General features: G+C 40.5%; 1 protein-coding gene across 2 annotated transcripts in view; it reads left to right on the top strand.

Annotated features, from left to right (window-relative positions):
- Positions 1-954: 954 nt before the first annotated feature.
- The window catches only part of cpne4b (copine IVb), a 70,975-nt gene continuing 58,603 nt past the window's right edge, over positions 955-13,326 (top strand). Inside the window, exons 1-2 of one of the 2 annotated variants that reach the window (XM_066673777.1) lie at positions 955-1,196; positions 4,603-4,790. In XM_066673777.1, coding sequence (XP_066529874.1) covers positions 4,620-4,790 — 171 coding nt within the window. In that variant the 5' untranslated portion in view covers positions 955-1,196; positions 4,603-4,619. Of the gene's footprint in view, positions 1,197-2,623; positions 2,731-4,602; positions 4,791-13,326 lie in introns of those variants that run through there. The other variant, XM_066673778.1, reaches the window with a different exon arrangement.

The following is a 13,326-nucleotide window of genomic DNA, read 5'->3' as shown; positions in this document are numbered from 1 at the left end:
AAATAACCATTTTTTAAAGCAGTACTTTCCAGTCATTTACTCAAAGACTATAGAGTAAAATCACTTCATGTTTTATAGGTACATAGTATGGCAAACACAGAACTGATATCTGTTGGTTGTGTGGACAATTAGAAATAACAATTTTATGGAGCATGGAACTTGAATAACCATTAAAAATATTTTAATATACGGAGATTTTGGATGCAATTTACCCAAAAACTATGCAGTAAAATCACTTCATATTTTATAGATATATAGTATGGCAAACACAGAACTGATATCTGTTGGTTGTATGGACTACTTTTTCAAAATAACCATTTTATAAAGCAGTAAACTTGAGTCATCATTAAAAACTATGAACAATTATTGGGAAATTCAGTGTCATTTACTAAAACACTATACAGTAAAATCGCTTTATATTTCAAAGGTGTATAGTATGGTAAAAACTGAACTGATATCTGTTGGTTGTATGGACTACTTATTAAAAAATTACTATTTTATAAAGCAGCAAACTCAAAAAAATTGAAAAATATTGGGGTTGGAGTTTGAATGCTATTAACTCAAAAACTATACAGTAAAATCACTTCATATTTTATAGGTACATAGTATGGAAAACACTGAACTTTTATCTGTTGGTTGTATGAAGTACTTATTACAAATGACCAATTTATAAACCGCTTAATTGGGGTTACTTTCAGGTCTTCACGCGCATTGAGTACCGCTCAGTCACTAGTATAAGCGCACTAGGATCTGACGTGCGGCCAGTTTAGCCGTTTTTTCTCAAACGGCAGCAGTACGGCTGTCTTAACCGCAGTGTCTCGGAAGGTTTTTAATTTAGGGCTTTGCTGGTGTTCAGTCAGGTTTAACCAAGTCTTCTTCTCCACCAGGGTGCAGTATTGCGCTGTGGTCGCTGGCTGTGGGACAGGTTTCCATGAGCAGACGATAAAAAGTCAAGTTAAGTGGTGTTTTTTTTTCAGCCTGTGCTGAGAGGCAAGGCAGCAGTCAGGAGCAGGAGACTGAGTCTCATGGAGCAGTTTCCTCCGCCGCTGTAGCCTCAGTCAGTGTCGGGCTCTAGGGGAATGGACGGACTGCTCTCCGCGGAACATGAACCCAATGCGCAAATCGCTCTCAGCACCATTTCACCACTGAAGAAGTTTTCTGCCGTCGTTTGGGAATATTTGCACAGGCTGACAGCGGTGAGTTTTGCTTCTGCGTTCTTTGAACGCCAACAAAAATTAGAGAAAATAACTGGATAATTATTTTGAATAAAAAGATGGACTGTTTTTGGTCTTGCAGGATGCTGAGGGTCCTTACCCATCTTGTGTCTGTGCATCTGTAGTCATGAGACGCTTGTGTTTTCTCAGGGTATAAATATAGGTCGTATAAACGAGGACATATTGATCTGACCCTGCTGAGAATAATTGGGGTTACCATTAGAGATCATTATCTTTACTTTAGGGCACAGACTTTCAAATAAGAAGTAATTAAATGCAAAGAGACACAGTCACAGGTCACTTGTTAAGCCATTACAATAATGTAAATAGCGATATAAAGCCACGAAAAAAACTATAGGCTACTACCAAAAGAAACACAAAATATCCAGCTCTGGCTATTGAATGTCTTCAGGAACCAACAGAAAAAAAGTTTTAAGTGTTTCACTGATGTTTTATTTTGACCTGAACAGAAACGGTGAGCTTTATACCATTGTGGATTTATCGATGTCAGAAACTAATGGCCTTCAAGTCATTTCCAGTGTTAACATTTTGTGTTAGAAGCACAGCCAAGTTCAAGATGAATTAACCCCTACAGTGAATATACCAAGGTGTGAACACGGTGTTTTACACTCGTCTGTGTTTTACTTTCATAACTGAGTTCATTACTGAAGAATGTCAAGAGCGCCACTCGGTCTCTGAAGTGAAAAGTGATGTAGTCTTTAGCTTCCATTACCACACTCTGTCTCTGAGTGCATCCCTCACTCTCAACACCTGGCTGGGGCTTCGTGTTCACGCGCTTCATTTTTTCCCGCCTGTTTTCCGATAATCCCCGCCTCCTGTGCTGCTATTGGCTACTAGTCCGTTTTCGCCGTTGGATAAGGAGCGTCAAACAATCACAGCGCAGGGTTAAAGTAACACTAGCCACAGGGAACTCGAGGGGGGCAGGACTTGTCGAAAAACGGGTAGGAAAAAAATAACGTGCGTGACACCTTCGATTAGTATTGAGTGGGGGAGAGCGCGAGCGAGTGAGCGCTAGATACGTGAAATGAACGCAAACGAGGCGAGGACCTCTACTCCCTAAATGAGGAGGGCTCGATAGTGGCTATGTGGCAAAACCGAGAGGGGCACTTCATCTAACATCTAAAAATAACCAAAAAAGTTCAGCCTTCCCTCTCAAGAGCGTGGGGAAGGCATGAATAATTGAGCGGCGCGTAGAGATACACATTCGCTGCTGGTGTATTCGGGTCAGGTCTTGGAGCTATGTTCCCGGGAAACGGGCTCCACCGGGACCGCTCTGCGCTCATTCCACATGCCGCCTCCACAGTCTGGAGACCGGCTGTGTACAGAGGGGGAGCTCACTACATTGACGTGGATTTGCCATTTAAACGTGAACACCAGTCTAATAGTATTACACTTTCAGTGGACATGCAGTCTGTAAGTTTTCGTTTTAGTCAGACCACCAGGCTCCGGTGTTTCCAAAGCACTGACACTAAGCTAGGGACGTGGAGGGTTCGAGGTAAACGCACAACACGTTAGATCTTAATGTTCTCTTATCAATACTTATGAAGTATTCTGGTATCTTTTGTTCTCATAAACTGACCCAAAGCCTGTTATTCGTGGAATTATTTTTGAGAAAGACTCTTCTACCCTACACTGATACCAAACTAAAAGACTGGCTGACTTAGTGTGACTAATTAAACTACAAATTTCCTTTGGGAGTGTAACACGTGATAAATAATCTGCTGAATACAAAACTAAAATAAGAGGTAAACGTTTATTAATTCATTGACATTTGGTGTAGCCCATTTCAAGAGTTGACTCCTGTAAAAAGTGAGAAAATGATGTGCTGAATTTGAATCAGAAAATATGCACATTAATTTGTCATTAAAAAAATAATTAATTCACAGTCGTGTTATTTGTCTGTATGTCTCGCTGTTTGTTCTTAGTACTACCCAGCAGTGTGGGGTGGCTGGTCAAAATTCAATACTGATATATTTTGGTGGTGGTCCCAGTAATTATTTTAGCATATAACATATAAAATACAGCACTGTGCAAAGAATACAACTCATTCATTGTATTTCATTTCCAGTATAAAAAAAAACAGGCAGTTATATTCAAGCTAGTAATGTTTCAGCGCCAGGAAAAACCATAAGACAAGGTCCACAGATAATGAATCATAAGCCTAAAAAACATCTGACCTAATCTGACTTTGCCTTGATTACAGATGCTTTTCTTTTGAGATAACTCTCAGTGTTTCAGGTTTATTGGTGTACAAGGTCTTCCAAGGCTGTTAAGTGTAAAATTATCTTTTAATTCAGCTTTGGGCATTCCATTTGATTGTCTTAGGCAGTTGGCTTATTTTATATATAACCTCCACAAAAATATGTTGAGTATGAATAAGGTGGGGCGGCTTTGTGCGCAGCAGGTAGTGTCACAGTCACACAGCTCCAGGGACCTGGAGTTTGTGGGTTCGATTCCCGCTCCGGGTGACTGTCTGTGAGGAGGTGTGTTCTCCCTGTGTCTGCGTGGGTTTCCTCCGGGTGCTCCGGTTTCCTCCCACAGTCCAAAAACACACGTTGGTAGGTGGATTGGCGACTCAAAAGTGTCCGTAGGTGTGAGTGTGTGAGTGAATGTGTGTGTGTGTGTGTCTGTGTTGCCCTGTGAAGGATTGGCGCCTACTCCAGGGTGTATTCCCGCCTTGCGCCCAATGATTCCAGGTAGCCTCTGGACCCACCGCGACCCTGAACTGTATAAGCGGTTACAGATAATGAATGAATGAATGAATGAATAAAGTGTCTGGCATGATGCTGCAGGTAGTGTTGCTGCCACAGCTTCTGGATCTCAGGGTCCTGTGTTCAATCCCTGCTTCTGGTCACTCTCTGGGAGCAGTTTGGTCTGTTCTACCTGTGTCTGTGTGGGTTTCCTCCGGGAGCTCCTACACAGTAGGTAGAATGGCTAATGAAAAGTGGCCATTTGTGTGAGCGAGTGTGTGATGACCTGTTATGGACTGGTGCCCTGTCCAGGATGTGTCCCTGTATTGTACCAAAAGCAGTATAAAGCATTGACAGTATGTGACTAAATAACTTCTCCTGGACAGGGAAATTAATCGAATATAGTCTGCTCTCAGACTTTTGTACTGTAATATTTATGGCTAAAAATGACTCACAGTGTCACGGATGCAAACAATTAACAGCATCCCTGAATTGCCTTGTAATAAAGGTCAGTACATTAGAGAGTGAGTGAGTTAAAAGCCAGTTTTATGTGATACTCATCTAAAGAGAGGATAACTAAATCTGAGAGAAATCTGAATGGATGGCATTGCTCAGGTTGTAAGCCCTTGTTTGACTCATACAGCCTTGTTCCTAATGTTTTGCTCTCCATTTCCCAGGTTGAGCACAGCTAAAAATGAGTAACATCTACGAGTCAGCGGCCACCACGTTGGGCCTATTCAACAGCCCCTGTCTGACTAAAGTGGAGCTGCGTGTGGCCTGCAAAGGAATCTCTGACAGGGATGCGCTGTCCAAACCAGACCCCTGTGTGGTCCTCAAGATGCAGTCCCATGGACAATGGTTTGAGGTAGGTTTTACTACTTTCTGACTATTCAGGTTATATGACCTATGTGTCATTCCTCTGGACTCATACATTTTCTCTCCTTCAGCCCCCCACTCCCTTTCCATTCCATCTCTCCATTTCTCTTGCTCTCACATTAAGTGCTAATACTGGCTGAGGACCTCTCCAACACATTTTCACATATATCCCTCCCCATCACAAGACCACACAAGCTGCTATCTTGTTACATTGAATGATAAAGCTGGTCTGCTATAGCTAAGGTATTTTGAAACCTGGTCCGGATATGTTTTAGTGTCAAATAATACAGAAATCAATAGACGTCTATTCAGTCTGTATGCTAAGTATGAGTTACAGGAGTCAAAAACAGAGGTCAAATGCATGAACATCGTTTGGGTTGAGCAGGACAAAAAGATGCAAATGTAGAATTTGTTGAAAAATTATATCTGCACCAATTATTGAATTTTTTTAATTGTATTCAATCTCTAGTGATATATCAGCTACCCATTATTTGGAATTAAAAGGAGAACAAATAGCCTCAATTTTCCTGTGGGGTAGGGTGCCTCTCAATCTCACCCTTCACCTAATATGACACTAGTCAATGCAAATGCATATTAGATAACATAAAACACCTGGGGATTTTGTAGTTGTGGAACTGTTCACTGATATCATGCTTGCAGTGTTTTGAAAAGAAACAGTGGCTTCAGAGTATGTTCTGTGGGACCCCCTGCAACTTGGTGGAACCTTGTGATTAGGAGAATCCTACCTAATGGACGGAATGGTGAATGACTAAAGCTCTGGGAGAAAAAGCAAAATCACACACTGTTTCACAAGACTAAACTTAATCTGTATCCAATCTGTATTGTCCCCCAAGACCTGGATTACCCAGAGTGCTAGCATAACGTGTGGGGATACGTGATTGGTCAGTACCTACATGGCAAAACTTATTTCAAGCTACACCAGAGCTCAAAGCTGATTTGAGTAATAATTAATAAATTACGCTAGACACCAGATATTAATTCAAGATGTTTCATTTTGGCTCACCCAAAAAAAATATTAAATTATGAATAATACAGGTAAGGTAATGTGAGTCATTCTAGATGTTATTTTTAAACTTCACCTGTAATATTTTACAGATTTCTCAACATTAAAAAGTGATCCAAAGCTACGAGTTCCATTTCTTAACAGCTTCCTACCAATTAGTTTAAACATATGCACCTGCAGAATTGTTCATTCATTCATTCATTATCTGTAACCACTTATCCAATTCAGGGTCGCGGTGGGTCCAGAGCCTAACTGGAATCATTGGGTGCAAGGCGGGAACACACCCTGGAGGGGGCGCCAGTCCTTCACAGGGCAACACAGACACACACACACACATTCACTCACACCTACGGACACTTTTGAGTCGCCAGTCCACCTACCAACGTGTGTTTTTGGACCGTGGGAGGAAACCGGAGCACCCGGAGGAAACCCACACGGACACGGGGAGAACACACCAACTCCTCACAGACAGTCACCCGGAGCGGGAATCGAACCCACAACCTCCAGTTCCCTGGAGCTGCGTGACTGTGACACTACCTGCACCACCGTGCCACCCCCTGCAGAATTGTAACGTCATAAAATAATTATTTAATTAAAAAGTATAATATTTTATTCAAAACCATGATTCCAAATTTTGAACACCAGTGTATTTTAATGCAGCATTATTTGTCAACAAATGAATGCAGAGTGAACCTTAAAATCTTGTTTGATCTGAAAAATTGTTTCAAGGCATGTCCTCTCATGAGACAGTTTAAATAATGAATGGTTTAAAGGTGCTTTCTTTTTCTCTTAAATTCAGCTGCTTTATGGTAAACCCACTGCTGATACAGGTGTTCAATCTCAATAGAAGGGCATTGCTAATAGAAAGGCTAACTAGAGCACCTACACGTGAATTTAAAGTCTCCAAACTCAATGACAAGGATAAGCTAGAGGTTTATAAACACCCAGTTTAGGTTGTGATATAGTGGAACTTCATTTGCTGAAGTGATAGAGGTCCATCCAATGCTTTTGGGAAGAGATGAAGTGGCGTTCCAGAACTAATCATTCAAGACCATTCTTATATCCCTGATGTTTATGTGAGAGAATACAATCCAAAATACAGCAATTGTTGCCATATAGATAGATAGATAAATAGTTATTAATTTCAGGGTACAGGTGTTAGGCAGCAAAATATAAAATCTGCTAAAAATGCACAATGTGGAATAGTGCAAAGATAAATAAATGTCATTCACTGACAATGTTTGAGAAGATAAATACCAGGTATGAATACAAATCACTTGCAAACATACAAGAAATCCTCCAGGAATCTCGTCTCAGACTGTGAATGACTGACAGCTCAGTCATCCGTATCTCATAAAAACAAAGTTAATTTGTGACGCATATCCTGTTTGATTCTTACTGAACACCATCAGCAGAGCCAAGCACAATGGATAGTGAATACAAACTAGATCAGAAGAAAAGTACCTTCTGACCAGGTATCTTCAGTACACATGTGCATCACTGGAAGACCTCTCAGTACGGTACAGGTCATAAAAATACTCCAGGTAGACCAGCTGTTTATTTGAACTTAAAATGACCTCAACCCTCCAAGTACCAAACCCAGTTATATTTTCCTGACACTGAAGTAAATAAATAATTTCTGAGTTTGACCTAAGCCAAGAACCTAGAAAACTGAATGTCTGAAAAAGTGGATTGAAAATCAGTGAAAATCAAGCAGCCTGTTCATGTGCGAATATACATGGGCTTTTTATAAATTAATTTATATTGAAGCAATCTTAGAAGAAGCTTTAGAACGGACTGGTGCTTTTGTGAGCTATAAAGTTCAAGTTTCCCTGTCGGATGAGTGTCTAATTGCTGTCTGTATTTTTTGTTTTATTATCTGTGATGTACACTATGTAGGGAGTATGACACTACGTTGGAAGGTGGCCCGATCTCCTCTACTGGCTGACATGTTGTGCATTATAAAGAGTATCAATTGACTGTAGTCCATCAGTCATAAGCCTATATTACACATATATTATTAATTCAGGACAACCTAGGTTTCTATAAAGACAATCACTGTTTGGCACAAATTTCTTTATTAATTTCACTATGGAAAGAGCTATGACAACTATGGTTTGGTTGCACAAACCTTTATAAGTGTTCAGATAGGTGTAGGTCAGTTGTCTTGAAAGGATCATGTAGGTGTCATGTAGCTTTATGAATAATTGACCTACATTAAAGTGATATCAAAATAGTAATGTTTACATCCCTGTAGTTTTTTGGGAACCACAACTTTCTTTATTTGTATTCTCAATTAAAGTGTATCCATACACACGTAATCACATAAGAACAGATGAGTGACCTTGTTGTCAGTCAAACTAACAGCTTCAGATCCAGGCTGCTACAGCCCTGCTGCAGTATGCTACAGGAGTTTTTCTCCACCTGCTCCACTATCAGACTGTATATCTCCACACAGTGCAGGAGGAGGAATTAGTGCAGTTTCTAATCTTGCATTAGTACAAATGTAGTGCTCTACTCAGGGAGTGAAATACTGCAATTGATTTGTTTACTTGCACTGCACTTCATGTTGCAGCACACTTTATTTAAAGAGGTATAAAGTGCTTGTGCTGGGTAATAGACATTTTATTGGATGCTATGCTTGTCAGGGTGTTCTATCTTTTCACTCATGCAGTGTAAAATGTAGAAAGTGCAATAAACCACACAGCAGTATGAGTTTCTCAGCATTAAAATTTCTCTGAAGTGTTTTTCATATGCAACATGCGTGAGTTTTATTTCCCTGGGGCAGTGGCCAACATTTCTTCAGAAATGCAATTAATTCATTCTCATTCTCAGCACTGCAGTGACACTGACATAGTGTGTGTTGTGCTGGTACAAGTGGATCATACACGAGAAGTGCGACTGCAGTTTTGACCCCACCGTGTTTAGGGGTCCTGATGACATCCAATAAAAATGGTGCAGCAAAAAATCAGCTACTGTCTTTGGCTTTACATATACAAGTGGACCAATAAAGTAGGTGTTTAAAATAGAGTGGTCACAGTGTTTAAAAACTCCAGCAGCACTGCTGTGTCTGATCCACTCATACCTGAACAACACACACTAACACACCACCACCACTTCAGAATGAAAATGAATACCTTTCATTTCTGAATACGGGTAGAATGCCAGGCCAAGTGTCTGAATGCCATGTGACCTGTATGTGACAGTAAATATCATATGTCTTCTCGTGCAGTGGATCCCAACCCTGGTCATGGAGTACCTTATGAATTGCATATTTTCGGGGTTCTCCCTGCTCACAACTTACCTCACCCAGCTAAGCAGCTCATAAACAAGCCCTTAGCTAACCTAAAGTAGGCATACTCAAGCTAATAAATAAGATAGAAAACGTCATTGCACACACTTGCATAGCCTCAGGTCAGAACACTGATGCCAGGGGTAAACTGTAAGAAGTTGTTGGCTAAGAACCATGAAGAATAAAAAACTTGTGCAGGGTCCCAAATTGCAGATACTGTTTGAAAATATGACACCAGTCTTACTAGTAGCACTGTTTTTATGCTTCCTTACCTCTGGCTTCAAAGAAACGCTGAGGTACCAGATGTAGACACCAGAGAGAATGCACCTGCAGGCCTAAGGAGGTGGAGGGGCACTGAATCCACTATACACTGTGATAAAACAAGCAGAGATAAGAATTTGCTCAGGGCAAAAGCACAGCGCCTGAAGCGATGCATCAAGGAATATTTCAGAAAGCTGACCTTGCATATAAAATTTAGAACAAAAGAGTCAGCGTGACTAGCAGTGAGCAGAGAAGTCCACTCTGAGCTTTAAGCTTAATACAGGGCCATAGGTCTTCACTACATTCTTCATTCCTACATTGTGCTCTAAGGTAGCTCAGGTCAGTACAATCCCTGGGGAAACCTCAATGAAAGCATTTAAGAGTTTGCAGAGAGCTTGCTTTCCAGGACGTTACAAGGTCCTGTCAAAGTCACTAGCACTCTAGCCACTTCATCTGGTCATAGCACAACCAACAGACCACTGGTAGGAAAACACGTTTAAGACAAAGGTTAAAAAGAGAAAGACATGCCCTGTTCAGACGGGATTAGTTTTATCTGAGGAACTTGGGTAAAGTAATTATTACCAGATTATCTCCGTTTTAATTCTGTCAAAACAGAGCATTTTAGTCATTTTTGTTCGTCCTTAAGTAGTGTAAATGTAACAGCAAATGTTTTACCAATGGAACAGGAATAGAGTAACATCTTCATTTCTTATTATGCTTTTCATTGTTCTAAGGTCTCCAACATCCAAACGCATACAGATGCCTTTTCTCAGCCATGGCTGAGCTGGCAATGAAGGGAGAGAATGCCTGAGCCAGTTCTGACTGAGACATTTCATTTGTTTCCCTTTTACTGAGCCAGGGCTGTCTACAAGCACCAGGCATTTTTCCAGTGTGCAAATGTACCAGAGGGCTAACAATTGGCAAGGAAATCTTCTTTGCATTTTATAGAAAAATGTGTATTGGATTAAAATCAGTTAGTTATCAATTCATCAAAACCTCAGGTGCTGAATTATGCTCAAAGACTCAAATCTATAGTATGAATTAAAGCAGTGGGTCTCAGACTGTCTAGGCCAGGTGCCATCCATTAACAATCCAAAACCAAGCACGACCTATAAGTTATATTACAGAAACACACATGCAATATAAAAAAGAGTTTTGCATACAGATGAATTTACCTCTTACCATTTTAGTTACAGAGTCTAGTCATGCAGTGGAAGAAATTAGACGAGTGAACTTTCAACAGAGATCTGGTTCAACATCCATTTTGTTATGGTACTTGGTCTTGGTCATATCTTTGTCAGATAGTAAACAAAGTTCTTCTCCAATTTTGTACAGCATGTATGTGTAAAACATACAATACTCACGTCAGTGTCACTGCAGTGCTGAAAACTGTGACAGCAATGCATGAATTGAGTATCCTCTCCTATCTTAAGATTTCTCATCCAGTGCAAATCCGTCATAAATTTAACTGACGTCCTGTGGTAAAATGGCATTACCCCAGATCCCCATGTAAAGCTAATCCTGTCAGAAAAGGGCTAAAGTGTGTTACATATTTCCCACCACACTCATTTATCCACAACAAGTAGCAGAAAGGGAATGTTAAAGAGCATCCCCTGGGTGTTTGAAGCCTTGCACAAACGAATGCTACTAAAAGTACCTGACTTATTGCTCCACGAGCCCTAGCGGAGATAGCATCGTCTGCCTGTGTGAAGCCACACGACAAATGCCAGAGGTTCCAGAAGTACTTAAGAAGACAGGTAGTCCAGAAGATTCTGCAATAGACAGGCCATATTGTCAGTCATATTGAAGATGTTTGAAGCACTCACACTGTGACTGCACTGATTTTTACTAGTAGGTATGTAGTTCAGGGTGTGTCCACAGCCTACCCGAAATCATTGGGCGCAAGGCGGGAACACACCCTGGAGGGGTTTGCCAGTCTTTCAGAGGGTGACACACACACATATTGTTCAATACAGTAAAATTGTGATATTTATATGATAAATATAAAAGCCAGAACAAACAAACAACATGACATCTCCTTCAATGTTTTATGTTGACCTATACTGAATTATTGTCCAACCCTAGCTACACATGAGGTTAAAGTCACAATAATAATGTTTATTTTGTTACTAATGACGTTTAAAACTATTCATGCGATATCAGTACCTGACCTCATGGCTGAATGCCATCAAATCCTCACAGAAATGTTTCAACATTCTCTGAAGACCAGGAGCTGTTACTGCAGTAAAGGGGGATATACTACTGCATAATACCTTCATTTCAGAAGAAATGCAGGATGTGCAGGTGACCAACATTTGGCCATATATGTTGTATTTGTCTTGGGAAACAAACAATGGCAGCTGAGGCTAGTTCCCATCCTGTGAGCTGGTGAGCAGGGCATTTGTATTATTGGCTGCATCATGCTTCATGCCACAGCATATAGATAGGATCTCACTCCGTGAGGAGTAGCCAGTGTGCTTCACATCAGCGCCTGCAGTCAGTGGGAACAAAATAGAACTGAGAGTGCTTTTTTGGAGCGATGGTGATTTCTGACGATAACCACTTATTGGCATTAGATTCTCATACATTTCCAACCACAAAGTGAAAAAGCAACGTCTGCTCTGTGCTCTTGTTCTGACTATGTTCGGTCAAAAAACATTGTGTATGCAGTAGTCAGTTTTATTACTCCAGCAAGGAAACCACAGTGGAAATATATTTAGTGAGTATGGGTTCCACCATCATGAAAATTGATGGGTTCCTGGCTTCCTGAGTGGATCACTAATTCACTGATTACCACTGTGGTCCCTGTGAGTGCTGAAGGGCTATTAGTGCTCACAGTTCCCAGCTGGAAGTGTTTGAAGTTGGGACAGTATGTGAAATCTAATCAGTGCTTTATCAATCAACGTGGACCTGTATTTAAGTAAAAACACTACAAAGGCAAGGTATTTCATGTTGTAACTTATCAAATTAATTTTGATTAATTTTGGTTATTTAAAAAAAAAACACCTGGCTTAAACGGGTGCTCCAATCATCTTTATATACGTACTAACTACTTGGAAAAATATGCATCATTGTACAATCCAAAAGGTTTTTAGCTTCTATTGTGCATACTGACATCAAAAGACTCAGAGAACCTGCATTAAAAGCCTGCACACGTCTGCAATAAATATCACAACATGATAATGGACACAGTGTTCTCCATGACAGAAAGCAGAAGCATCCGGGTTGTTTCTAGCTTTAAAATCCAGGGTTTATCATGATATCAGGATGTGTACTGTGCACGTACAGGAAGGCACCACAAACACCAGAGCATACACATTTTGGAGCACATAAGTTGCCTTCTAGATCAGTGGTTCTCAACTGTCTTTGAGACCCACATTTTCTGATATTAGTATAGAAACCAAGCAAATTTATTTTTCAAAAAGTCTGTCACCTTTCAATCAAAAGTTCTGGTTGCTGGCAGTGACAAGCATACTGCACTGATTTTACACACCTACGTCAAACATTCATTCATTCATTATCTGTAAGCGCTTATCCAACTCAGGGTCGCGGTGGGTCCAGAGCCTACCTGGAATCATTGGGCCCAAGGCAGGAATACACCCTGGAGGGGGCACCAATAGTGATTCTTTAGCACGCATAGTGCAACGATTTTCAAATACCGTCCCATAAACCAGGTGCTGTATTAGAAGCCACCCAGTTTTGTACAACAGAAAAATGCTTTTTTAGAAGCGAGCTGGTTTTCCATGTGGTTTTCTTAGAGACTTACTAGAATTCACTAAATAAAAACAAACTTTAATGCCGTTTTTCACATATGAATCACAGAGGAAGAAACATGTTTCAAGATAAGCTCCGTCTCTTGTTTATTTTAATGGGTTATTCTTTGAACCAATTACATTCGCTCTGCTTCAGAGGAAGAGCTTTCAGAACCGTTTTGAGTAGTGATTTTGC

This window comes from Hoplias malabaricus, chromosome 6, assembly GCF_029633855.1.
Source record: "Hoplias malabaricus isolate fHopMal1 chromosome 6, fHopMal1.hap1, whole genome shotgun sequence".
NCBI lineage: Eukaryota > Metazoa > Chordata > Actinopteri > Characiformes > Erythrinidae > Hoplias > Hoplias malabaricus.
This window is presented reverse-complemented; position numbering and strand designations above follow the sequence as displayed.